At 49.1% G+C, this 27,213-nt stretch overlaps 1 protein-coding gene across 3 annotated transcripts in view; it reads left to right on the plus strand.

Annotated features, from left to right (window-relative positions):
* Nucleotides 1-16,026: 16,026 nt before the first annotated feature.
* SCCPDH (saccharopine dehydrogenase (putative)) overlaps nucleotides 16,027-27,213 on the plus strand; it is a 38,742-nt gene continuing 27,555 nt past the window's right edge. For all 3 annotated transcript variants that reach the window (XM_047077349.1, XM_047077351.1, XM_047077350.1), the window contains exons 1-3: nucleotides 16,027-16,319; nucleotides 18,164-18,276; nucleotides 25,776-25,856. In XM_047077349.1, the coding sequence (XP_046933305.1) occupies nucleotides 16,130-16,319; nucleotides 18,164-18,276; nucleotides 25,776-25,856 (384 nt within the window). In that variant the 5' untranslated portion in view covers nucleotides 16,027-16,129. The remainder of the gene's footprint in view (nucleotides 16,320-18,163; nucleotides 18,277-25,775; nucleotides 25,857-27,213) is intronic.

Consider the following 27,213-nt stretch of genomic DNA (forward strand, 5'->3'; position numbering starts at 1 on the left):
CCGAAGAATCAGGCCTCTTGGCTGCCCTCAATTTGGTGAGGTGCCCACCGAGCTTCCTGGGGGTGTGGGGGGGTGAGGTTGCTGAGGCCCAGGGAGGGGGGGTGAGGTCGCTGAGGCGGGGGGGGGGGGGGGGGGGGGGGAGGGGGTGGTGAGGACGCTGAGGCCTGGGGGAGGTGATGGTGTGAGGACGCTGAGGGGGGGGGAAGGGGGGAGGTTGCTGAGGCCTGGGGGGGCGGTGAGGTCGCTGAGGGCGGGGGGGGGGGGTGGGGGGGGGAGGGAGGTCGCTGAGGCCCTGGGGTCGGGGCGGGGCGGTGAGGACGCTGAGGCCCTGGGAGGCTCATTCCAGGCCACCGTCCTCGCCCTCCCACCCTTCGCCTTGGCCCCTCTCACCCACAAGCCCCCTCTATTCCCACTGAGTCCTCAAGGTCTGGTCTCCCCAACCTCCCCAGCTGCACCTGTGGGCCTGGTAGCTCCTGAGGAAGCGTTTGTAAATGGTCAGCTAATGCACCACTGTGAATTAGTACCCGTTTCCATTCCTTGACTCCTACTAGACTCAGTAAATGTTTGCTTGAAGGGATGGTAAAAGCAGCGAACAATCCAGAGCACTAACAGCCAGCCAGGTGGGGGGATGTGCTGCCTACTGCGAGGAAGTGGGCGACTCCATTCGGGCCTTGGTGCTCAGGAGCGCCACCTCCTGGCTTCCAAAAGGAACTTCATCAGGTTGGGCCCGGAGGCGCCGGCCGGAAGCCCCTGGGGAGGGAGGGGGCAGGGGGTGGGTCCCCCACTCAGCGAGCGGTGCCTGCTGCTTTGCAAACCTCTCCTGGGGTCGTAGGGTCTTGTCTATTTCCCCATATACTTCATGGAGGGGCCCAGCCTCACCGGAGGAAAATAATGCTGACAATCGAACAAGAAAGGTTTTCCTAGGACCCATGCTAATGTGGAGAATCCTGTGAAAAGTCCAGGTGGAGACTACACAACCGGGAAATTGACTTAGCCGATGGATGAGTCACTTTCTTTCGCCGATGGCGTGAGATGAGGACAACCCCCTACAGTTGTCATCCAAGTTACGTAAAGGTGGATCCAGGCACATGTGCGGCAACGACCAGGTTCATTTCCCCATGAACCTGCCCAGCCTCACCTGCTCCACTCCCTTCAGGAATGAGAGAGAAGGAGGCAGCCCCAGGGTGAGGACTGGGAAGGCTCAGGGACAGCAGAACAGGGCCCTGCGGTCGGAGATGAGCACGTGGCGAAGCAGAAAGAGGCCGCCCTCTTCCCAAGGACGCGGGGGGAACACAGAAGTTCTATGGGGAAGCCCCTTTGTGACGCAGCCCCAAAGCCCGTCTCTCTATCGAATTCTTCATCTCATTGTCTTCAACTCTAGGATTTCTGTGTGTGTGTGTGTGTGTGTGTGTGCGCGCATGTGCGTGTGTTTAATGGTTTCTATTTCTTTGCTGAACTTCCCATTTCAAGCATGCACTGTTTTCCTAAGTTTGCATAGCTGTCTGTGTGTTCTTGCAGCTGCTGACCTTCTTTAAGAGGATTATTCTTTTTTTTTTAATGTTTATTTAATTTCTGCGGGAAAGAGAGAGTGGGGGAGGGGCAGGAAGAGGGGGACAGAGGATCCGAAGCGGGCTCTGTGCTGATGGCGGTGTGCGTTTCGAACCGTGAGATCATGGCCTGAGCCGAGGCCGGCCGCTCGGCCGACTGAGCCACCCAGGCGCCCTGAGGATTATTCTTAATTATTTGTCAGACAGTTCATAGATCTCTGTTTCTTTAGGGCCGGTTCGTGGAGCTTTGTTAGTTTCCTGGGGTGGGGTCGTGTTTACTTGCCTCTTTGTGATCCCTGCATCCATGTGCCGGAGTCTGTGGTTTTGAGCACCTCTTCCGGGCTTCTACGGGTGTGTTTCGGCAGGGAAAGGCCCCCCCCAGGCAGCTCAGCTCGGTGTACCGAACGGGTCAGCTGGTAACACTCACAGGCCGCTGGGACTTGCTGTTAGGGGTCTGTAGTTGGCGCAAGGCCACTGGCTGGGCTCCGTGTTCAAGTGGGGCCCCAGGTGGGCTCCCTGACCCGACGTGGCTGGCTGCCGGCTGGGCTCCGGGGCCATGTGGAGCCACCAGCTAGGCTCTGTAACCACCTGTGGTTGGGCAGAGTCCCACGCTGTGTTGCCTGGCAAGGCAGTGCTACTGACTACTGGAGGGCAGGGCTGTGGACAGTAGCTCCTGCTTGGTTGGGGTCTCAGACTGTGCTCCCCGACCGGACGATGCTGCGGGCTGGGCTCTACGTTCTCGCTGGGTGGGAGGGGGGGGGGGGCCCATAAGCTGGGCTTTGCCATCAGGTCGGCCCCTGGCTGTGCTCCGCTATTAAATGACGTTCCTGGCCAGGCTCCCTGGTCTGGCAGAACCTCCAACTTTACCTCACAGTTGCGGGAGGGAGGGGGGGGTGCTGGAGACTATGCTCAGCAGTCAATTAGGGTCACCATCTGGGCTTCCTGGTCAAGTGGGGCCAGAGGCTATGCTCAACAGTTGGGCAGGGCTGCTGGCTCGGCTCCCTGCCCCGGAGGGCCACAGAATGTCCTCCAAGGCTTCCAGGCATCTGTGGCCATGCCTTCCAGAAGGGCAAGACCGGAAGCTATGGTGAGCAGGTGGGTAGGATGCTGAATTTGCTTCCCCACCCAGGCAGGGAGGTAGAATGTGCCCCATATCCGGTTCAGCCCAGTTGACTGGGCTCCAAATCAAGCAGAGATGCCAACCGAGGTCCCTGGCCAGAAGGGGCCACACCGGCTCAGCTCTGCAGATGGGCACTATTCCCAGCAGGAATGTAGTCCTTCAAGATGTAAGCACTGGTTGCTGCAAGCAACCTTGTCCTCCGTGTCCTCCTGTCTTTGTCCTTGTCCTTCTGCCTCCGACCCCTAGTGGCCGAGCCTCATGGCTTCCCCTAGTGACCTCCATGAGGTGAGACCCAGTGGGCTCCCCCAGGAGCGTCCCACAACATTGGGAGAGCTGGGTGTCCACCTTAGGCTCTCTTTTTCCCGCTGGAGAAATGGCAGGCCGAGAAGGCCCTCGGTGCTGCGTTGCGCTGTCCGGGGGAAGGAATGATGTGATCGAGACGGAACTGTCCCTCTTACTCTTCTAATGTGGTCCTTCTTGTTCTGTGGTCCGGGGGCTGCCTCAGCCTCGTCCCTGTGTTCTGGGATTTTAAAAACGATGTCTTGCCCTGGTTAGTTTCCAGTTGGTCTTCTTTGTGAGACGGACCAAAGTCGTGAACAACTCTATCTTGATGATGACACTGTTCTTCATTTATTCTTATTCTTATTTAATTCATAGAGACAAATGATGTTTTCAGTCTAATTTGGATGATGGGGTGTCAAGATTAGGAGTAGATATGTCTGATGGTGGCTTACCTAGATCTTGCCACTAATCTCAGTTTCTCTGCCTTGACTTTTTTTAATTAATTTATTTATTTTGAGGGGGGCAGAGAGAGAGGGAGAGAGAGGGAATCTCAAGCAGGCTCTACACTGTCAGCTCAAAGCCCCACACAGAGCTTGAACTCACAAACAGTGAGATCATGACTTTAGCCAAGATCGAGTCAGATGCCTAACTGACTGAGCCACCCAGGCGCCCCCTCTCTGCCTTGATTCTGCGGAGTGTGGCTGGAGAGAGAAAGAATTGGAAAGAAACAGGTCTGTTAGAATGGTGTCAGCCAAAGAAAATGGCAGGCACACCCCATTACTACTGGGTCCCTATACTCCTGGCAAGGCATTCAGAACTCGTTCCTACCCACCGATGACCAAAGACACACCCAATTACTTATCTATTATTCTTCTTAGGTGACCGTCCACCCTTTAGATGCTAAGAGGACCACTGGGGCAAGGGTGGGGGTATACCTTGAATCCCCCTCTTTCTTTTCTAGTCTCTCCCCTTCTACCCTTCTTGCTTCGCCTCCCATGGCCACCTGCAACCCGGCCATTCTGGAGGCCACTTCTCCGCTACCCTGACCCCCAGACTTTGGGATTGCTAGATATTCCTCGGTGTTTTTATGATGTCTGTGATGCGAGGAGACCCTCTTCCCGCTGGGGTGAGGAAAGGGCAGGCATCTCCTGCCTCACACGCATGAAGTGACATACAACCAACATATAACCAAAATGGCAGCTTGCACGGTATTCCCCCATCCCATTTAGTGTTTCTTTTTCTTTTTTTATTTTATTTTTAATGTTTATTTATTTTTGAGAAAGACAGAGTGTAAGCAGGGGAGGGGCAGAGAGAGAGGGAGACACAGAATCTAAAGCAGGCTCCAGGCTCTGAGCTGTCAGCACAAAGCCCAACATGGGGCTCGAACTCACGAACTGGGAGATCATGATCTGAGCCAAAGTCAGACGCTTAACCGACTGAGCCACCCAGGCGCCCCACCATTTAGTGTTCCTTATATGGCAGCATGCTTAAAAACGTGGCAAAGGCTCATGGGACTCACATTTGGTATTTCTGCTGGTCTAAAAATGTTGATTTTTATGTGCACGAGGATGGTCTCCAGAAGAGACTGGAACAGAGATTTGGATTGGCCCCTGAGTGAATCCCACAGGATTAAAGCCTGGCTTAGGCTATGGGCACCGCGGTGTGAGTGCCACTATTTATAGCCGAAACGGAAAGCGTTAGGCCGAGGATGCCCAGGGATGTTTTCATGGGAGCGCGCAGGCCAATCAAAACACGCAGCCTTAGGGCAAGGAGAACGGAAGAGCGCCACCTAGCGGCCGCTGCCGGTCCTGTTTATGGAGAAACTCCCATGAGAAATCGGACCCCCTTCCCACAGCAGGTCAGGGCCAGAAGGAAACCCAAGGCCTTGGAAATAAAAGAGTGCCAATGGTCAGCAGAGGTCAGAGGATCCATTCCACGAGGCTGTTTCATAATTACATGAGGTATTGTCTTTTTCTCTGGGCTGTTTTGTGTTCATATAACAAAAGTAGCAACTAACTAATCTTCATTAATTTAGGAACCCCAGCCATGTGCCCGGGTATTGATCAGTTGGTTCGATATGTTGTATCACCTTTGTGATTCCAGAATATTTATTATTTGAAATGTTCCAGTCTGCAATAATTGTCGGGGGGGGGGGGATTTCCTACTAGAATTTAGGGGAAATCTTGTGCAAAACAATGTTATTAGGTTCAGAGAAAATGTAATAAATAAATATTTAGTAATTAATAGTTAATCTAACTATTGATTTAAATTAAGTTGGATTAAAATAATTAATAAAAACTATGTTGGAAATGAGGTTTATGCTTGGGCGCGTGTTTGAACACCTGCGTGGGGCGGGGGGTGGGGAGAAGAGAGCAAGCCCAAAGACACAAGGAATAAGACAAAGCAAAGCCAGAAATCAGCGAACCCCACCATGTCCTGGAATATTTACAAGGGTCAGGAAGTCTAAACGGATGTCCCACGGAACAAGGCAAGCCTGGGTCTGGGAGAGAGCGAACCTGGATTCCTCATGTGTCTGTTGATATTCCTGGAAAGCAGACATGAGAAGCATCGTCTAGCAGCTGAACGCAGCCTCCCTGATGACTCTGGTCACCTCCTGCTTGGAGATGGGCGCCCCTCGGGTGCAGACAGCCCCCTCCCCAGCACCTACAAGGGCGTGCCTGACACCTGCGTGTGGGCATGCAATTAGCTGGAGTCAGCACATGGCTAAATAACCTTCCTTACTCATCTTGAGAATATTGTAATTCTCACGACACATGTATCCAGATTAGAAGAAATGACCATTACAGGTAGCGGTACAAAACTTTTGACTTTTGATGTCAGTATGCATCCTGGATTATTTTGAAACCAGCCCAGACATTATACCATTTTGTCTGTAAAAAAATCACTACATATCTCTAAAAAATGAGAATTTTAGGGGCGCCTGGGTGGCTCAGTTGGTTAAGCGTCTGACTTCGGCTCAGGTCATGGTCTCACAGTTCGTGGGCTCGAGCCCCACGTCCGGCTCTGCACTGACAGCTCGGAGCCTGGAGCCTGCTTCAGAGTCTGTGTCTCCCTCTCTCTCTGACCCTTCCCTCCTCGTGCTCTCTCTCTCTCTCTCTCTCTCTCTCTCTCAAAAATAAGTAAACATTAAAAAATAATAAATAAATAAATAAATAAATAAGGGTAGAAGGAATAAAGAGACTTACAAGGCTTATCAACAAATACTGTATATTGTTTGGAGGCTGATTTAAAATGTATATTGTTTGGAGGAGTATAAAAAGGCAACATGAGGGGCGCCTGGGTGGCGCAGTCAGTTAAGCATCCGACTTCAGCCAGGTCACAATCTCGCGGTCCGTGAGTTCGAGCCCCGCGTCAGGCTCTGGGCTGATGGCTCAGAGCCTGGAGCCTGTTTCCGATTCTGTGTCTGCCTCTCTCTCTGCCCCTCCCCCGTTCATGCTCTGTCTCTCTCTGTCCCAAAAATAAAATAAACGTTGAAAAAAAAAATTAAAAAAAATAAAAAAAGGCAACATGAGGCATCCATGACATTTGAACATGGGCTGGATATGACCATGGTAAGGAATTATTGGTAACATTAACCGTGGTGAGACCCTGGGGCTCGGCTTCCGACAGCATTGCAAAAAGTCAGGGAATCCAACGGGAGTTTTCATGAGCTCGTTAGACCTATCCATCAACCTGTGTTTACGCCCGAGCTGTAATTCCTTCCCTACCATCGCCTCTCGCCTAGGTCGTTGCAAAGCCTCCTGACATTTCCCAGAAAGTGCACTTGGTCTCTGTGTAGTCTGCTCCCAACAAAGAAGTCAGAACAGGTGTTCAAAAGCGGATGTTGGGAAAAAAGAGAAAGAGTGTGCCTCTTCTGCTCAAAAGTGACTCCTGTTTCACTCAGAGTGAAAGTCTGGCTCCTTACTGTGCCCTCCAAGCTCCTGCATGCTGTGCCCTCCGGTCAGCTTTCTGATGGCATATATCCTCCTGTCGGTCATCCATCTGCTCAAACTACAGTCTTCTTTTTTTTTTTAATGTTTATTTATTTTTGAGAGACAGAGTGACTAAGTTGTCGCAACCGGCACGACAATCACCGAGGTCAGGGTCCTGAGGGTAGGGGAATGCAAGAAAAAAGAGGAGAGAAGAGAAAGTTTGGGAACAGGAGGGTCCCCTGGGCTGATGGCCCAAGTGACGACTTTATTGTTGCTGTACACAATCTTTTATAATATGAGACTCTTATGGATCAGGTCATTCTAAGAATAAACAGGTTTCACGTGATCACTGCCAGCCAAAACATTTAGTTCTGTGTACCTTGTGAACCTTGTGAACGGGTCACAAGACCTTGTTGATAGATTGCTAGCAAAACACAGTTCCCATGTTTGTTTCTATCTGACTCGGGGTAGAAAAAGGGAGGTAGCATTACTGCCAACACCTGCAGACCACAGGCTTCAGGAATTAACTTTCTCAGCCTTGACAAGGCTTTCGTATGCCCTTGAAAGTGGGGGAATGGGAGGGGGAACCACCGGGTTGGCTTGAGTCAACGGGGAACGTTGCTCGACCCGGTCTCAGCCTGGCGCCGGGGCCCGTCCCCCCACAGTAAGTGGGGGAGGGTCAGAGAGAGAGAGGGAGACACAGAACCTGAAGGAGGCTCCAGGCTCTGGGCTGTCAGCACAAAGCCCCACACGGGGCTTGAACCCACGAACCGTGAGATCATGACCTGAGCTGACGTTGGACACTTAATGGACTGAGCCACCCAGGGGCCCCAGCAAATTGGTCTTCTTGTGGATCCTCTGATATGCCCAGTGTGCTCCCACCCTAGGCCCTTGTTGCGTTACCTGGTCTGGAATGTTCTCCCAGATGTCTTCTCTCAAAGCTGCCTTCTGAGTGATGCCTACCCTGGCCATTCCATCTAGAGGTTCACACACGACCCCACCCTGACTATTCACATCTCCTCTCCATGTTTCTTCCCTCCACAAACCACCTAGCATTCTGTATACTCCATTTAGTTGGTATGTCTTCCTTACTAGAACGTGAGCTGCATGAGGGCAGAGAATTTTCTCTTTTTTTCCCTCCTACTGCTGTATCGTGGGTGCCCAGAGCAGCGTCTGGCACAGAACAGGGTCTCAATGAGGAAGTGCTGAGAAAATGAGAGCAGGCAGACAGGCCATCTGTAGGGGGATCAAAGCCGTGACAATAGTGTCATCAGGTATGTTTTGGACTCTCACATCAGCAACAAAGCTGTGCTGAGCCAGCTGGAGTCTGAGACCAAAGTCAAAATCAGTAACGTTGGTCTTATTTTTATTTGAAAAGCTCTTGTTTTGTTCATCATGGATATCTTGCCTTGATTTTTAAAATGATTTATTTATTTATTAAAAAAATATTTCTTCATTTTTGAGAGAGAGAGAGAGAGAGAGAGAGCGCACAAGCTGGGGGTGGGGGAGAGAGAGAGGGAGACACAGAATCTGAAGCAGGCTCCAGGCTCTGAGCTGTCAGCCCGGAGCCCGACACGGGGCTCGAGCCCGTGACCCACAAGATCGTGACCTGAGCCGAAGTCAGATACTTAACTGATTGAGCCGCCTGGGTGCCCTTATTTATTTATTGAAGTGAACTCTATGCTCAACGTGGAGCTTGAACTCCCAACCTGGAGATCAAGAGTCCCATGCTCTACCGACTGAGTTAGCCAGGTGCCCCTGCTTTGATGTGAATATATATGTTTTTTTTTTAATTTATCTTGATTATTGAGTGTTTTTTTGACAGCTCCTTAAATGTTACACGTAAGGCCCAGAGAGGCCCCTAGGTCCTGGCCTTGGCACTTTGAAAAGTGCCTTTGACATGTGATTTTTAATGTTTATTTATTTTGGAGAGAGAGTGCATGTGCGAGGGGGGGTTGGGGGCAGAGAGAGGGGGGACAGAGGATCTGAAGCAGGCTCCAGGCTGTCCGTGGGCAGAGCCCAATGTGGGGCTCGAACCCATGAATCGTGATATCATGACCGGAGCCGAAATCTGACGCTTAACTGACTGACACCCAAGCACCCCTGTGATCTTTTGATACAATGAGAAATAATAATTGATCTCCATCCCTGGTCCCTGGCCCAGAGGCCCTAAAACTCTTGTAATTTCCGGAGTGAAAGAAATGAGAAGAGCGTCTTCTGTTAATCCTAATAACCTTAAATGCCTGCATTCGTGCTAGTGAGGTGACTCTCGGCAGCTGGAGAGCTGCTGGGCGGGGTCGCTTGCCAGAGACAGCCACATCGCCAGAGGGTGGGAATTTTTGTCTCCCTGCCAACGGCCAGTGATGTGACCCGTCCTGCTTCCAGGAGGGTTGGTGATGGTATTTATTGAAGACAGCCCAGCTCCACAGGAATAGAAGCTCCCCACCTTGGGACCCTTCCGGCCTTCGTTCCACGTCCCTCTTTATCTGGATGTTCCTTTGTATCCTTTATAATATCCTTCATAATAAACCTGCAGTGATAAGTGAAATGTTTCCCTGAGTTCTGAGGCCTTTCCAGCAAATCAGTGAACCGAGGGGAGGGTTTATAGCCAGTGGGTCAAAAAGTATGGATGGCCCCAGGCTTGTAGCCTGAGCCCTTAACCTGGGGGGTCTGCACCACTAAATACGCCCACGAGGGCGGATTTCAATTACCAATGTGACTTCAACAGCCTAATAAACTTCCTGGAAATTTAACAATCGGCTCTCATGAGCCAGTATGAATGGCTTCCTTGGGCCGTTGGGTACCTAGTTTATTAAAAATAAAAACATTAAAGGGGTGCCTGGGTGGCTCAGTTGGTTGAGCCTCTGACTCTTGATTCGGCCTCAGGTCATGATCCCAGAGTCGTGGGATCGAACCCCACATCGGGCTCTGCACTGGGCATGTGGCCTGCTTAAGATTCTCTCTCTCTCTCTCTCTCTCTCTCTCTCTCTCTCCCTCTCCCCCTTCCCTCCCCCTGTTCAATGCACACACAAATGCACACGCTCTCCTTCCCTCTCTCAAATAAAAAAATAAAATAAAAACATTAAAAAAATAAAGCATAAATTTCTAAGGATTTGAATAGAGAACTTTAACAGATTTTTAGTTAGAAAAAAGGAGAAAATGATATGTAAAAGGGCAGGAAAAGGGTAGAAATAGCTACCTAATTGCCCCAAAGAAGGACTTAGTGTCTGCTGCTTTCCTAAAACATCAGCCCAGACTAATTTCTTTGCAGAGTCATTTTAGCATGATGGACAGAGGTTGGTAGAAAGAATGGGCCTGGGTTCTGAAATGTGGCAGCACACGAGGGAATTTCTGATTTATATCGGCTACCTTCCTGCCTTCTGTTTACATTTAGAGGCATGGCCTTATCCGCTAGAGATCAGCAAATAATTCTGGCAATTATTTCCTTGTGAGGTGACTTCCCATTTTCTTCTCTTCGCATTTAGCGATAGCTTCATACCAGCTCCTAACAGTGGGTCATGCCCACGTCTGCTTTCTGCCTACGGGGCCCAGATTCCTGGAGCCCAAGCACCACCTCTGTGTTCTGTTATTCTCTCTGATTTGCTATGGCAACGATACACAAACCTGGCTCGGTCAGTCGAGCATGAAACTCTTGATCTCTGGGTCTTGAGTTCAAGCCCCATGATGGGTGTAGAGGTTATTTAAAAAAAGAAAAAAAAGAAAAAAGAAAAAAAAAAAGAAAAACAAAGCCAGACACTAGTTAAAATGGACAGATTTTAATCATTAACACCTTATCTCACTAGGGAAAGAGTCCAGTGTGAACTGAACTCAGTGGTGTGGATATTTTAAAGAGAAAATAAGGGAAGAGGGAGGGGGTGAGCAGGGCCCCCGTGGAGTCAGGGAAGTGAAAAATGACAAAAAGTGGGAAGAAGGGGTTGGTCTATGTGAAACTCATCTGGGTTTGCTAGTTAGAGTTTACTCCCCTCCTGCAGAGCTGGGAGGCAGGGTTGGTTGGAATGAACAGTAAATTCCTTAGTCAGCCTTGAATTTTCTCAGGCAGGCACTTTAAGGGAGTCCAGTGTTATCCTAGGAATGCGGCCTTGAGCTCTTCAAAGTTATGATGGAGTTCGTTCAAGTCTTTATAGGCCAAGACGGAGGGCCTCGTGGAGGAGAGGGCTCGCAGGAGCCTGGCCGGAGTCGGCTCAAGGAGAGAAGCTGTGTCCCCTGGCGGACGTTCACAGCTGATACTCTAGGCGTTCTCCTCTTTCTTCAGGCCCCAAGTCACAGAGGGCTGGGTCTCTGACTTCATGAAGCCGGTGGCCAGCAGCCTTGCCCGCAAGCCAACCTTGTCCTCTCTTGTAGAAACAGGGGTCTTTGCTTCTCGGTGCCGCCCTTAGAGCGGAAATGAGCCTCTGTGCTGCTCCCTGCGGAGGGCAAATCCCTGGGCGATCTTTCGGACAGAGGATTCCTTGAAGAGAGCCTGACCTCCTGGGACTGCTCGGTGCAAAACCAAATTCTTCCAAGGCGCCTGTCACCAAAGACCAGTGTTGCCTGTTTTTAAGTAAAGGGACTCGCCCAGATTTACTCTTTCTTGGCCCGATTTTCTTTGCTCGGATTAGCATTTGTGAGATTTATGCATATTGTTGTGTGTTAACACGGGCCAAAAAATGTGGCCCGTTGCCGGTAGGACTCAGTGGAAGGACTGCAGGTGGTGAGGGTCATTCCCACAGCTTCCCCTCTGCCCCCGGGCGCGAAACCAGCCTCTGCTCCTTCGTAAAAATTATGATGATAAAAGTAACACGTGCCTGTTTTAAAAGCCCAAAAGTTTTAACGCAACAGAAAAGTAAAAAATTTAAAGTACAAGTCTCTTTCTACTTACATAATTCATACAAATCCACTTCCCAGTAACAATCACTATTATTGCTACTAATAGCTCACATTTATTGAGCAATTACTATGTGTAACATATGTTCGGAAGGGGCGCCTGGGTGGCTCAGTTGGTGAAGCATCCAACTTCAGCTCAGGTCATGATCTCATGGTTCGTGAGTTCGAGCCCCATGTCAGGCTCTGTGCTGACACCTCGAAGCCTGGAGCCTGCTTCGGCTTCTGTGTCTCCCTCTCTGCCCCTCCCCCATTCATGCTCGCTCTCTCTCTCTCTCTCTCTCTCTCTCGAAAAGAAATAAACATTAAAAAAGAAAACATATGTTCTCAAGCATCTTACAGCTATTGTTTTGCTAAGATTTGTCATGTGTTCTTCTCGATGTTTTATAAAATATACACATATCCTTTGCATCTTAAATAAAGGACTTATGCTCTCATATTGTGAGTAAACTTGTTCTTTTCACTTACAATGTATCTTGGACAATTGCCATGCCACGATACATATGCCTCCTTCATCTTAACTTGCATGGTCAATATTGAATGGATAGGATACCGTACTTTATCGAACAAGTCCTCTGATGAAAGACATTTTAGTTGTTTCTAGTCTTTTATTACAAAGAATGTTTCGATGAACATTCTTGCATAAATGTTCTTGCAAACTCGCACATAGGTTATTTTGTTGGTGTTGATTTTTCTACTGCATTAGAATGTAAATTTTAATGTGGGCAGCGGCTTTGGTTTATTTCAGTATCCCTGGTATTTTATTCCTAGAGCCAAGCATATAGTAAGTGCTCAATAAATACTTGACCACTTACCATTGTACACCCATCAGACGGTCAAAAATTAGGAGGCTGATAATACCAAGTGCTGGCAAGGATGTGAAGCAACTGAATCCTCATATCCTGCTGAGAGTGTAAATCAGTATTTTGCTTTGGAAAGCACACTGACAACATCTCATATGCGTCTACTCTAGGACTAACCATTTTCCTTCCTAAGTATATATTAAGCTCTACTCTTGCACGTATGCTCAAGGAGACCTGTACAGGAATTCTAATATAGCACTCTTTGTATTGTACAAAAGCAATGCACAAAATTGTATAAAATAATGCAAAAGCATTGTAACATTGTATTACTCTCCCACCACACACGCATACCACCCGTTATTTTTTGTTCTGAACCATTTGAAAATAAGCTGAGTACATCATGATTAAGTAAGAAAGCTGCAGGGGCGCCTTGGTACCTCAGTTGGTTACGTGTCAGTCTCTTGATTTTGGCTCAGGTCATGATCTCTCGGTTCGTGAGTTCGAACCCCGCATCGGACTTGACACTGACAGTACGGAGCCTGCTTGGGATTTCTCTCTCTCCACCTCTCTCTGCCCCTCCTGCTTTCTCTCTCTCAAAATAAATGAAACTTAAAAAAAAAATGAGAAAGTTGCAGAAGGATTAGCATTTATAAAAACTCAAAATACATAAAACAATACCATAATGTTTAGAAATGCATACATATACGACAGAAATAGAAACATACGAACTAGAATGACAAACGCCCGGTTTAAGCTAGTGGCTACATTGAGCATAGGAAAAGAAATGCGCTCAGGGATGGGTGCCCAAAGCTTCACTACCTGGAATTTTCTTATGTTGTGTGGTGAGTGCATATTTGCTATTGGCTTTACTTTTTTTTTTATGACTGACATATTTCATAATTTTAAAAAGCATTATTCTATTCTTATTTTAATGAGCGTTAAAACAAATCAAGACCGCACGTTAAATCTAATCAAGTGACTTCTTGGTGTTTTATTAAGATACCACTTTACTTGAAAATCTGGCCCTGGTTTCTGCACCTGGTAAATATGACACACCCAATAAATGTTTATTGGATGAACACATGAATACCCATCTCTCGATCTTTCTACATCTAAGCCCTATTAATGTGAGTCAAGGCCAAGTTCCTCTTGAAGATGCCCTCTTCAGGGTCCCTGCCATAGTGTTGGGCATCACCAACAGCTATAACCAAGGACAAGAGTCTTATTTCTTGTGCCCCAGAGAGTTTCTTTCCTCATTTACCACATGTTCTGCAATTAAACTAGTGATCTCCCTGGGCGCCTTGGTGGCTCAGTCGGTTGGGCATCAGACTGGTGTAGTCACAATCTCGTGGTTTGTGAGTTTGAGCCCCACATCTGGCTTTCTGCTGTCAGTTTGGAGTCTGCTTCGGATCCTCTGTCTCCCTCTCTCTGCCCCTCCTTCACTCTCGCTCTCTCAAAAGTAATAGACATTAAAAAAATCGTTTGAATGAAAATAACCTGTTTCTCTTCCAATTAGGGAGGGCCTTGTCTTATTAATCACTGTGTCTAGTTGAAGGTTCACACATAGCAGGTTCACTGGAAATGCTTAAACAGCATTAAATGAAACGATGTATTTCCATGTGTCCAATACAAAGGTATACAAATGGTTTTTAAGCTATGTTTTTATTTTTGAATAGTTTTAGATTCACAGAAAAGGTGAAAACATAGTACAGAGTATTCCCCTTTACCCTCTTTACCCTGGTTTTCCCCATTGTTAACGTCTTATACTACTTCGGTACATTTGTCACAACTGAGAAATATTGGTACATTGTTGGTACATTGTTATTGATGAAATGCCCGACTTTATTGGGATTTCACTAGCTTTCCTCTGATGTCCTTTTTCTGTCTCAGGGTCCCATCGAGGATACCACATTACATTTTGTCATATCTAGGCTCCTTTAGTCTGTGGTGTTTTCTCAGATGGTCCTTGTTTTTGATGGCCTTTGGATGCTCTTGGAGAATGTTTGTAGAATATTCATCATGCTTGGACTGAGGTTATGGGTTTGGGGGAGACAGCTCACAGAGATAAAGTATCATTCTTATCACATCATATCAAAACTCTGCCGTGAACATGACTTATCATTGATGATGGTAACCTGGATCATTTGGCTGAGGTAATGTTGACCAGGTTTTCCCATTGTAGAGCTATCCCCTCCCCCTCTTTCCATAGTCTATTCTTTGGAAGGGAGTGTGAAAATTAAGATTTATTTAGAATGGAGTGCGGAGGCCAGCAGGGGGAGCTCTCGCTTCCCTCCTCTCTTGTCCACTGCCAAGACCCAACAGGGACAGAAGGACCTTGCAGGTGGACGCCATTCTAGGAGGAGGAAGAAAAGGTTCTTCCTCCACCCCTCCCCTTGCTGCAAAGCGCAGCCGATGACAGACTGTCTCAGCTCAGCCAACGGGAAGCTACTACACTCTGAGCTCCCGCCTTATTCCAATGGACTTTTTGTTTATAAAATCCTTTCCAATCTCCCCTTCTCTTCTATAAATAGGGGTTCTCCTCCTTTGTTCTGGGGACTTGCATACGGTTTTGCCATAGCTCGTTTGTCCAGTATTGCAATTCTCTGCTATCCCTGAATAAACCCATTTTTTTGCTGGTGAAATAGCTGGCGGGATTATTTTTAAGATTAACACAAGTCACTAGGCTCCTCTACTGGAGGGGGGAGTAACTACACAGTTATTTGGAATTATGTACTGGGAGAGTTGTCTCTTCTCCCTCGTTTATTTATATTAAAACGTTTCTAGACATATACGAATAACACAGCTCAAGAACCTTCTTTTGCATCTTCAGGCTCTCCCTAACCTCCCAGCTCAAAGGCAGATTAGCGCCTGGAGTTATTTCCCCAGGGAGCCTCAGGGCAGTAACGGTGTCACGACCGTGATGGGGGGGGGGCCCGGGGGGGGGGGGATGGGCACCAGGGCGGTGGAGTCAGGGGCATGCGGCACAGGGCACTGCGAACGGGGGCCCGGGAGAGCTTGGGGCCTCCCTGGGGGCCCAGAACCCGTTCACTCTCCACCCGCCCTGGCTTCGCGAACATCCCTTGGCCAGCGTGCTTGGAAAATAGTTCTTGGAGCGAGCAGTCTGTTCAGTCATCGGAAATTTCTTCCGTCTCTTCCCTTGCGCAACGCCCTGGTGCAACAAGAATAATGGAGGTCGCAGCCGCCCTCAGCCCCCAGGAGGGGAGACGACGCCTTGGGTGATCAGAGCTACTCGGGACCCGCGGCAGCGCGGAGGCGGCGCGGCTGCAGGGCGTTGGAATCCGCCGCGAAGTGGAAGGGGCGTGGCCATGACCGTGGGCGCGGCGGCTGCGCAATGGGCCCGAGAGGGGGTGGCGGGGGCGTGACTGTGGGCGTGACTGTGGGCGTGGCTCTGAGCGCGGCGCCGCGCTCGGGGCACCGGGTGGCTGCGGCGGCGGCGTCCACCCCAGAGGCGGTTGTTGCTGCGCCCGGTACCGGGATCGCTGCCCGAGGCGCAGACGCGGTGGACTTCGCCCGCCCCGGCCCCCGGCTCGCTGTGGGCTCGTCATGGAGACCAGTCAGAGGCCGTATCACCTGGTGGTGTTTGGCGCCTCAGGCTTCACCGGCCAGTTCGTGGCCGAGGAGGTGGCCCGGGAGCAGGTGGCCTCGGGGCAGAGCTCCAGCCTGCCCTGGGCCGTGGCGGGCCGCTCCCGGGAGAAGCTGCAGCGAGTGCTGGAGAGGGCTGCCCTGAAGCTGGGTAAAGGGGCGCGGGGGGGGGGGCGGCTTCCGGGGCCGCAGGGTTGGGGTCGTCCGCCGCGAGCGTTTGTCCTGCAGGGGGGCGCCCCTGGGGCTCCCCGGGCCCGGCCGCACGGCCGGAGGAGGAGGCGAGGCTGGAGGATGATAGCACGGCTTTGTACCACTCCCTGAACGAAATACGGAAATAAATACGTTTCTCCTCCGTGGAATTCCTCCTCTTCCAGTTTGGCGAGTCCCACTGGCCGCGTAGACGGGGACGCCAGCTCCTCCTGTCTGCGCCCCGCTGAGCAGGGGCACCCGGTGGGGCTGAAGGTCTCCTCGGATTTGGTCGGATGGCAAAGTAGGGCTTTGCTTCCTTCGGGTGTTCTGCCCTCCCCCCTCGCCCTGCCTTTCTGGAAGTGTGCGGGGAAAGCCTAACCGTTTTTTTGATAACGATGTTGTGGCTTTCGTTTCTTAATTTATTTTTTGCCTGTTAAGAATCCTCTTTCTTACGCTCACTCCACCCTCCCGCGTTCGTATTTCTGGTTTGGGCGTTTACTTATTCTTTTAGCATTCATTCAACATATTTTTACTGCGTGGTCTTTTCTGTGCCAGATCCTGTTCCGAGGGCTGGGGGTACAGATGTGACAACACACACAGGGACCCTGCCCTCAGGATCAGGGGACGCATCTAACTGAGGATTCTTGCCGCCTGGTGTCCCCTCATACAGACCCACAGCGCCTGTTAGAGTTCAGGGTGTGCTGTGTTCTTGTGTTTAACCTTCATCCCACGCTTCCTTCTAATTCCACCCTGAGCCTGCGTGTGGTGGGAGGTGTAGACTCTGTTTTGTTTGTGATTAAGTGCAGAAGATCTCACGTAGGCTCAGTTCTCCTACAACTCTTTCTCCCGCCAGCCACTGCCAATCTACAGTCTTGACCAAAGAGCTTGTTGGTGTTGTCTGTTTTAGTTTTCCAAAAGAAATAATTTCACTATTAAAATATATTCTTCCATTTCTTTTTCCTGCTCAACAAGACTGTGCAGGCACAGCCTGATTATCGTTTGTGATGCCTAGATTGAATTATTGTGAGGGATGCACCTTGCACCACCAGAACCTGCATTACTTCATTTTGTTAATTCCAGTTATTTACTTATAAGCCCATCATGAGTGTCCTTTTTTTTTTTTTAAATTTTTAAATATTTATTTATTTTTGGGAGAGAGAGTGCAGGTGCGTGCGTGGGGGAGGGTCAGACAGGGAGACACAGAATCCGAAACAGACTCCAGGCTCTGAGCTGTCAGCACAGAGCCCGGTGCGGGGCTCGAACCCACAAACCACAGGATCATGACCTGAGTCCAACGAATTTGGACTCTTAACCGACTGAGCGGCCCAGGTGCCCCCTATCATGAGCGTTCTTACCTAGACTGTGCCTTCTACCCCAGAGTCCTTTTTTTGTTCTCATGATGATGATCTTAACAACCCCTTTTTACCCCCATATTTTGTCATATGTAATTGGTTAGTAGTTGATGAGAAACTTCATCATGGAATTCCTGGCAGAGAGGAAATCAGGACAGCGATCTACTCAGTACCTAAACAATCGTAAAATTGTCATCTTACACAGGGTTATCATTTACACAGTGCTTAAGTTAGTTTTCTTTTTTTAAGGTTAGTATTGTATTTTTGTAGCAGTTCTTAGTATTAACTCCATTTTCCTCATAGCTTTTTCTTTTTTATATCGCCTGGTTTAAAAAGTTCTTATCTTTTTTCTGTGCTTTTCCTGAAATTACCATCACTGATTAGTATAAAGAGAAGATCTGGAAGATCTAACACTGTATCAGATTTGTTGAAAACGATTTATGTCTTACTTTAGGAAGACCGACACTGTCCTCCGAAGTTGGAATAATAATTTGTGATGTCACTAATCCCGCCTCACTTGATGAAATGGCTAAGCAGGCGGCAATTGTCCTCAACTGTGTAGGACCCGTAAGTAATCAGCCCTTGTTTGTATCAGAACAAACAGTCTATTCATTTCTAACAGAATCTGGTATTTTATATTCTAGAGGAACATAAGGACAGGGTGCAGAAGAATTGGTTCAGGGCCTTAACCCCATCTGGGGGAGTTTTCACTTCCAGTGAGAGCAAATGGGTGTGACCAAAGTGTCCTAAGAGAGAGACCAGGCCCTCTGGGACACCATACTCCAGGAATGTGTGCTAGTTTGGTTACTGGTTACGGCTATAATTGCCATTTTTTTTTCTTACTGTATGCTTTTTTTTTTTAAGTGTATTTATTTATTTTGAGAGAGAGTGCCGCACTCAGGTGGGAGAGGGGCAGGGAGAGAGAGAATCCAAGCAGGCTGTGCACTGTCAGTGCAGACCCTGACTCCAGGCTTGGTCCTGTGAACTGTGAGATCATGCCCTGAACTGAAATCAGTCTTAACCAACTGAGCCACCCAGGTGCTCCCCTTACTGTGCGCTTCGTAAGTGAAAAAAAATGTTTGAGCGTGTACCCCCGATACATGTTTTTACTTTACTTGTAAATGATACATACCAATATGTATGTTAAAAACATGTACAAAAATAGACTAAAAGAGGATTCGTTCATTTACTCAATAAATATTTATTGAATGTTTATTACATGTAAACTGCACTAGTGAAGGTACCTGGGACAGAATGGTGAACAAAACTGAAAATCCCTCATGGAGCTTATGGCCTGGCGGGGGTGACAGAAAAGGAGGGTTCTAATAGTAGGTAATGATAAGTCCTTTGAAGAAAAATAAGGCAGGGTAAGGAGTTAAACTGCTAGTTAGAAGGGTGGTCAGGGAAGGTCTCTGTGAGGACCTGACATTTGTGTAGAGACCTGAATGAAGTGAAGGGGGTAAGCTATGGGAGCGTTTGAGAAGGGTGTTCCGGGAAAAGCACATACAAAGGTCCTGAGGCGAGCGTGTGTTTGGCAATACTGAGGCATGTGAGAGAGGGCAGTGCGGCGGGGCCCGGGCAGGACCGAGGTGGAAGTTAGGTTGGAGAGGAGCCCATGAATTAGGTCAGAGGGTGACGGGCAAGGTCGGGGTTTGAATGGTTGAAAGCAATAGCACTATCTGCTTTCCAGTTTTGAACTTCTTTGGCTTCTGAGAGGAAGAAGAGGTGATGGGGACCGACAGGGGGATGATCGCGGCAAGCTGAGCACAGGATATGGTGGGAAGTGGGTAGGGTCAGAGTGTACTTCGAGAGATCCACAGCTTTTTGGTATTGTTCTGGACGTGAAGGAGGCACCCTTGGCCTGTGCAGCAGGCAAAAGTTGGTGACGTTTACTGATCTGAAGAAGCCATCCCAGGTGGCAAAACATTTGAAAACTAAGCATCTCGAAGGTTGATGATCATGTTTTCAGTGAAAGCAGGAAGGTGTTTTTGATTATCAGGTAAAACTGTAGGTGAGTTGTTTATTTAGATTAATCTCACTTCTGAGTGGCTTGGATTCTGTGCTCTGCTGCTCCCATCACTCTCTCAGACACGCCCTTAGCCAGCTTCCTTGCCCTTCCCTCCCCAGAATTCTGGAAAAATCCAAACCTGGTAATTCCAGCCCCGCTTGCTCAACCCGTGAGCCCACGAACCCGTGTTATCCAGTAATCCAGTAACCCCGAATGTCTGGAGACACCCTTGCTGACGGTCCTACTTTAAATTCGTGGTTACACACCTCATGTGGGGGCCTCAGCGCCTTAGAAATCCTGCCCCCTTTCCCCGGACTGTCCTCTCTCCTGTTCTCCGAAGCAGCAGTTTTACGGGTTCTTTCCTCACTCTGATCTGATGATTTAATTTCCTTTTCTTTTTTTCACTATGACAGTAGAACTGTCCAAAGCGAATTTCTTCCTCTGCCTACTGTGTTTCCCTGACTCTGCCTTACCTGCTGTCACGAGGAAGACCCCCCTGGTTCCTCACAGGTGCAGGATTTGAGGACCTTATGTTTACCGTCCCACATGTTTCTGTGTGTGTTTTTTTTTTAAGTTTATTTATTTATTTTGAGAGAGAGACAGCATGAGCAGGGGAGGGGCAGAGAGAGAGGGAGAGAGAATCCCAAGCAGGCTCCGCACTGTCAGTGCAGAGCCCGATGTGGGGCTTGAACCCATGAAACTGCAAGATCGTGACCGGAGCCGAACCCGAGAGTCAGACGCTTAACCGACTGAGCCACCCAGGTGCCCCTCTACGTGTTCTTATTGTCACATTTTCCCTCTTGACTGCACTCTGTCAACACATAAATATGTGACGATATCTCTGATCTTAAAAAGAACCACCCTTAATTCACATATGCGTCCGACTACTCCATTTTTCTGGGTCCCCTTGTTAGCAAAACTCCTTCAAAGAGTTCTCTCTCCGTGCTCCATCCACTTCCTCAGCTCCTCCTCCCTTCTGAACCACCCTCGCCAGGCTTCTCTGTAGGCCTCATGCTTCAGTGAGGCCTCTCTGCCTCGCCCCTCACCGCCCCTCCGCTCGCGTCTTGATCCGGGTATTTGTCCCCATCTGTCACGTCCTCCATGCTCTCTGGGTTTGGCTTCTGGGGTCTGGCCCTTTCCTCATTTTCCACCTGCCGACCAGCTTTGTCCCCTTCCCCTCTGTGGGATCTTTTCCTCTTCCTCTAAGTACCTGAGGCCTCACAGCTCGAGCCTTACAAACTCTTCTCTGTTTACACTCTCTGAGCCAGCTTTGAAAAAAATTATTATTGTAATAAAATATACATAACAAAAAATAACCATTTTTTAATGTTGATTTTTGAGAGGCAGAAACAGACAGATTGTGAGTGGGGGAGGGGCAGAGAGAGAGGGAGACACAGAATCCGAAGCAGGCTCCAGGCTCCGAGCTGTCAGCACAGAGCCCGACGTGGGGCTCAAACCCACAAACTGGGAGATCATGACCTGAGCCGAAGTTGCACGCTTAACTGACTGAGCCACTCAGGCGCCCCCCCCAAAAAATTGTTTTTTAATGTTTATTTATTTTTAAGAGAGAGACAGAGCGTGAGCAGGGGAGGGGCAGAAAAGGAGGGAGACCAGGATCTGAAGCAGCCTCCAGGAGCTGTCAGAGCCTGACACTGGGCTCGAACCCAGGAACCTCGAGATCGTGACCTGAGCCAAAGTCGGACACTTAACTGGCTGAGCCACCCAGGCGCCTCTAGCCATTTTTAAGTTTGCAATTCGATGGCACGAAGTGCATTGGCAGTGCTGTGTGATCATCACCACCTCATCTCCAAAACTCGTCATCGTCCCAACAGAAACTCTAACTGGGTCAGTTTTTGGTTTTTTTGTTTTTTTAAGTTTATTTGTTTTGAGAGAGCAAGAGAGAGCTCGCCTGGGCAAGGGCCGGGGAGGGGTGGCGGGGAAAGAGAGAGACAGAATCACAAACAGGCTCCACCGACATCGAGGTCTGTCCCATGACCCTGGGATTATGACCTGAGCCGAAATCAAGAGCCACATGCTCGACTGAGCCACCGGGTGCCCCCAGTTTTTGTTTTTGTTTTTTTTTTAAAGAGAGATCTTTGGTGTTTTACTTTCCTAATTGGGCCCGTGTTTTATAACCGTGTAGTGCTAATCAGGTGAGTGAGTTGAGGCTCAGCAGTAAGAAGAGAAAAATCAGGTAGCCTGGAATAGAACACAGGGTGAATGACACATGATGTGGATAAGTAAGGGTTCATGAAACTTTTGTTTCAGTTAGATACATTGTGTGGGGGCTGCTATGTGAAGTGAATTTCTTAGCGTGGGTCGTGGCCAAAAAATTTTGAACGCCAGGGCTTTTAGGGGTGCCTGGGTGGCTCAGTCGGTTAGGGGTCACAGTTGGGCTCAGGTCATGATCTCACGGTTCGTGGTTTCGAGCCGCGCACCGGGCTCTGTGCTGACAGCTCGGAGCCTGGAGCCTGCTTCCGATTCTGTGTCTCCCCCTTTCTCTGCCCCTCTCCTTGCATTCTGTCTCTCTCCTTCTCTCTCTCTCTCTCTCTCTCTCTCTCTCAAAGATAAATAAACATTAAAAAAAAAAAAAAAAGGAAAGCCGTGGCTTTAAATGCCACGCGTATGCTGATGATGCTTACGTTCTTTCCAGTGAGGCCTGCCCCCTTAAGCTCCAGACTGGTAGATCCCGCTACCTTCTTGAGGTTTCCATTTCCACTTGGATGGTTCGTGGGCTTGTCCGTCTCTAGGTTTTTGCCCCCCAAACACCTGCTCTCCCTCCTAGGCTCTACTTGTTTGTTATTTTCACTTTGCCCGTTTCTTTCAAATGTTATCACTTCAGTTTCAACAAGTTTCACGACTTGTTTCTTTGCAGATGTTATTTAACCGTTTTGTCCACTTCGTGAAGGTTTATTTAGTTAAAAACCAAGCGATACCTGTAAAACTACTTAGGCATGTGTAAACGGGCGTGGGGCCGAAATACAGTGAAAAGGGACAAAGGAGGGTGTCACCATGGCCCCCTTTGCTGGTGGAGCTCTTCCTCCACAAGCTACCCTCAGGATACCTTTTGTGTCTTGTGTTCGACGTGTGACCACTGCGTGGGACCCGGGAAGCAGGCCAAAGTCAGTTCATGTATTAACCACTAATAAGACCTCATTCTTTTCTCTGTGCTTCCCATAAACGTTAGCATAAATACACAGATTGCTCTCTCCACAGCTGAGGGATCGTTCTGTGGGCGCCTTGAGGTCAGCATGACTACTTGGGGACCACTGGGTCGGAAGGTGGGGCGCTCAGGGCGGGATTGTGGTCTCGATCCGGAAGCGCGCTGGCTTCTCTGGGGAGAAATGCCTCCTCTGAGATCAAGGATCCTTACCGTTTGTCCGTTATCTCCTACAAGCCCAAGGGTAGACGGTAGAGAACACCCCCAGAACACACGAATCCAGGGGTGTCAGTGCAGAGGCCTTCACATCACTTGTGCCAGAGTGCAGTGTGAGGCCGGGGGCGCTGCGCTGAAGGGGGGTGGGCGTGCTGTTTCTGGAAGGAGCTGCCATTACCTAACCCGGAAGGCTGGGACTGGAGCCAGCCTGGCAGCCGCGAGCAGGGGAGGGTGAAGCAATGGCGGGTTTAGGAAACTACGAGGTGTCTCGAACTTCTGCGACCTGGGGACTACGGGCTGGTGGTGTGACCTGAGGCTTGAGCACTTTTTGTGACATGCTAAGAAGTCTGGAGATAACAGGCACTGCAGAGCTAGTGACGCGTGTGCGTGTGTGTGTGTGAGAAGGAGCACACGTGACCTCAGTTTTTTCTAGAATAACGATTTGGTGTTTCTTTGGCGATGGGGTGGGTTTGGCTGCAGTGAAACCAGTCACTGTAGTAAACTGCATGAGAGGGGGCAAAGGCGTGACCTCACATTCGGAGGCGTGGAGGGGAGGGGACTGATTTGATGAAACGTGGTACCTTCCAGGGTTGATGGAGTCAGAGACAGCTTCTGGGTTTCTCACTTGAGGATGCGGTTAATCATGACACCCAAGGGTGGGTTTTACTGCGTGCTCTGTGCTAAGCTACTTGTGTCGTCTTATTTCGTCCTGACTATAGCCCTGAGACATAGGTGCTGTGATTATTCATCTTTTTTGATGAAGAAATCGAAGCTTAGAAGGTGAAGTACCCGCCCAAGTTCGCACAGCTGGTGGGTGCACAGCCTGGACTCAGTCAGGCCCGACCTTAAAGCCTGTGCCCTAGACGGGCTGCTGGTCAGCCATTTGCACGGTTCTGTCTCCTCAAGGTCCCTACCTGCAACAGGTCAGGACAGGAATGGCGAGTGGGGCCCAGGCGGTCTGAGCCACCACCTACGCTTCTAATCAATACGCCCTAGTCACCTCTGTTACGAAGTAGAGGAGGGAAACAGGTTTGTAAGAAAGATCATGGATTTGAATTTGGGTTGTCTGCTCAGTATTCTTTTTTTTTTTTTAAATGTTTTATTTATTTATTTTGAGAGAGACACAGCATGAGCAGGGGAGGGGCAGAGAGAGAGGGAGAGAGAATTCCAGGCAGGCTCCATGCTGCCAGTGCAGAGCCTAATGCGGGGCTTGAACCCACGATCCATGAGATCAAGATATGAGCCAAGAATAAGAGTCCGATGCTCAACTGACTAAGCCGCCCTGGCAACCCCCCCCCCATACCCCTGAGCATTCTGGAATTAAGGCAGGAAATACATAAAATATAGTAGAATTATTATTTTTTTAATAAGTGAGGAAATCAGGGTGGAGAGAAAATAGGGGAGGGGCAACGAAGCCAAAGTAAAGTCAGTTTTATGCACGAATCGGGCCCTGTGTCCTGTGCTCTTGCTGGTCCTGAACTTTCCAACAGAAACCAAAGATACGGAAGCGTCTGTTAGTTCTGGAGATAGACGTTGAATGTCATCAGGATACCTGTTGTAGGTGACATCAGGAGAGTAGAAATCTTCCGGGGAGATTCGGCAGCCCTGGCGTGCATAAGAATCACCCACGAGGAGTGTCACTGGAGTCTACCCTGCCTGTTGACATACGTGTTACTGGGCTCCATCCCCAGAAACTCTGATTTAGGGGGCCTCTGGGGTGGGATGGAGTCACCATCCATACTTAACATACTTAACGAGTCACCTAGGTGACTTTAACACAGGTGGACGCCTGGCCAACTTGAGAAACTTTGGGAGAAGATAACCAAGAGAAAGGCCAAAAGAGGCTCCAAATGAGTTTCAAAGTGGATGTGTGTAAATCTTAAGGATTGCCCAAGATGAAAAAAGAGCTTTGGGGCACCTGGGGGCTCAGTCAGTTAAGCCCCTGACTCTTGATCTCAGCTCATGTCACAATCTCAGGGTTGTGAGTTTAAGCCCCAACTTGGGCTTGACCTCTTTCATTTTAATCTCTATTTCTATTTTATATATATTTAAATTAAAAAAAAATTTTTTTTAATATTTTATTTATTTTTGAAGGAGAGAGAGAGAGAGAGAGACAGAGAGGAGGGGCAGAGAGAGAGAGAGAGGGAGACACAGAATCCGAAGCAGGCTCCAGGCTCCGAGCCATCAGCCCAGAGCCCGACGCGGGGCTCGAACTCACGGACCGCGAGATCGTGACCTGGCTGAAGTCGGACGCTCAACCGACTGAGCCACCCAGGCGCCCCGACCTCTTTCATTTTAATCTCTATTTCTATTTTATGTATATTTAAATTAAAAAAAATTTTTTTTAAATATTTTATTTATTTTTGAAGGAGAGAGAGAGAGAGACAGAGAGGAGGGGCAGAGAGAGAGAGAGAGAGGGAGACACAGAATCCGAAGCAGGCTCTAGGCTCTGAGCTGTCGGCACAGAGCCCAAGGCAGGGCTTGAATTCACAAACTGTGAGATCATGACCTGAGCTGAAATCAAGGGTTGGACACTTAACCGACTGAGCCACCCAGGCGCCCCTCAATATTTCAGTCATGGTAACCAAGACTGTACTTATAAAACTCAGTGGCATTTCATTCATTTAAGCTTGCTGAGTACGAGTTAACTGCTGGCTCTCTTTATCCTTCCCCCCCCCGCAGTATCGATTTTACGGAGAACCTGTAGTAAAAGCGTGTGTTGAAAATGGAACGAGCTGTATTGACATCTGTGGAGAACCTCAGGTACGTAAAATGCAAAGGAAAGAATGGAATTAGCAACACAACTTTCTGTTAGCGTGGACAATACTTAGTGCAGTTTCGCAGACCTATTTTAGAATTCGATGTCCCCCTCCCTCGTGGTGACAGATGGTGTTCTGTGGACGGCTCACAGGAGAGCCCGATGGGAAGGTCTCTTCTTCCGCTTTCTCGAATTTTTTTCTTCCTTACCACCTCATTGATTTCAGGTCTCTTGTAGGTAGGCCGTGCTGATTTTTATAGCTCCGGCATGCCGTGAATGGCATGAACTGAAGCGGTGGCGTGCGCGCAGAGTTTTGGAATCGCTCTTTTTCGTAACGAACTCCCTTTTTGTCAGCAGACACCTTTGAAACATTGAAGGAGAGTACGTGCGAAGTCCTCTCCACCTAAAGATGTCAGATACTGCCGCTTGTTGAGCGCTTACCACGCTGGCACTATGCTAATTAAGCATTTTACACTATCTGAATTTTCAACCTTCCTGCGCGGTAGGTATCATCTTTCCTCTTTTGTGGATGAGGAAATCGAAGCTTAGGAAGGTTAAGTCACGCCGCTCAAAGTCATGCAACTAGTAAGTAGAAGGACGAGGACTCGAACTGAGGTTCGCCCGATTGTGGGAAGTGGAGTGTTAGTGAGCACCGAGCTCGGCTGCCTCCCTTTATTTTTTTTTATTTATTTTTTAAAAAAAAAATTTTTTTTTTTCAACGTTTATTTATTTTTGGGACAGAGAGAGACAGAGCATGAACGGGGGAGGGGCAGAGAGAGAGGGAGACACAGAATCGGAAACAGGCTCCAGGCTCCGAGCCATCAGCCCAGAGCCTGACGCGGGGCTCGAACTCCCGGACCGCGAGATCGTGACCTGGCTGAAGTCGGACGCTTAACCGACTGCGCCACCCAGGCGCCCCGTCGGCTGCCTCCCTTTAAACTGTACCTCATGTCCCTGTAGTCTCTGCTGATCACCATCACCAATGTCCCCTTGATAGAATGTCGTGAGGTGACACTTTACCCGTGTGGGCTTCCACCCCAAACCCGTCACCCCAGTCTAGTCTTGAGAAGAATTCCAGTAGAGGGGCAGTCTACAAAATACCTCATCAGAAGCCCTCAAAACTGTCAAGGTCCTCGGAAACGAGACTCTGAGAGACCGTCATAGCCAGGAGGAGCCTAAGGAGACGTGACCGCTAAATGTCATGTGGGATCCTGGCAGAGAAAAAGGCTGGATAAGGATGGACTGTAGCTAATGATAATGTTACCACCATTGGTTCCTTAATTGGAACAAGTGTTCGCATCCAAGCTGTCACGATGGGAGAAACTGGGTCGGGGTGCGTGGGAACTCTCCGCTACTCAAATT

Source organism: Lynx rufus, unplaced genomic scaffold, assembly GCF_022079265.1.
Source record: "Lynx rufus isolate CCGP_SWC_20201006 ecotype Redwood Valley unplaced genomic scaffold, mLynRuf1.p SCAF_15, whole genome shotgun sequence".
Lineage (NCBI taxonomy): Eukaryota > Metazoa > Chordata > Mammalia > Carnivora > Felidae > Lynx > Lynx rufus.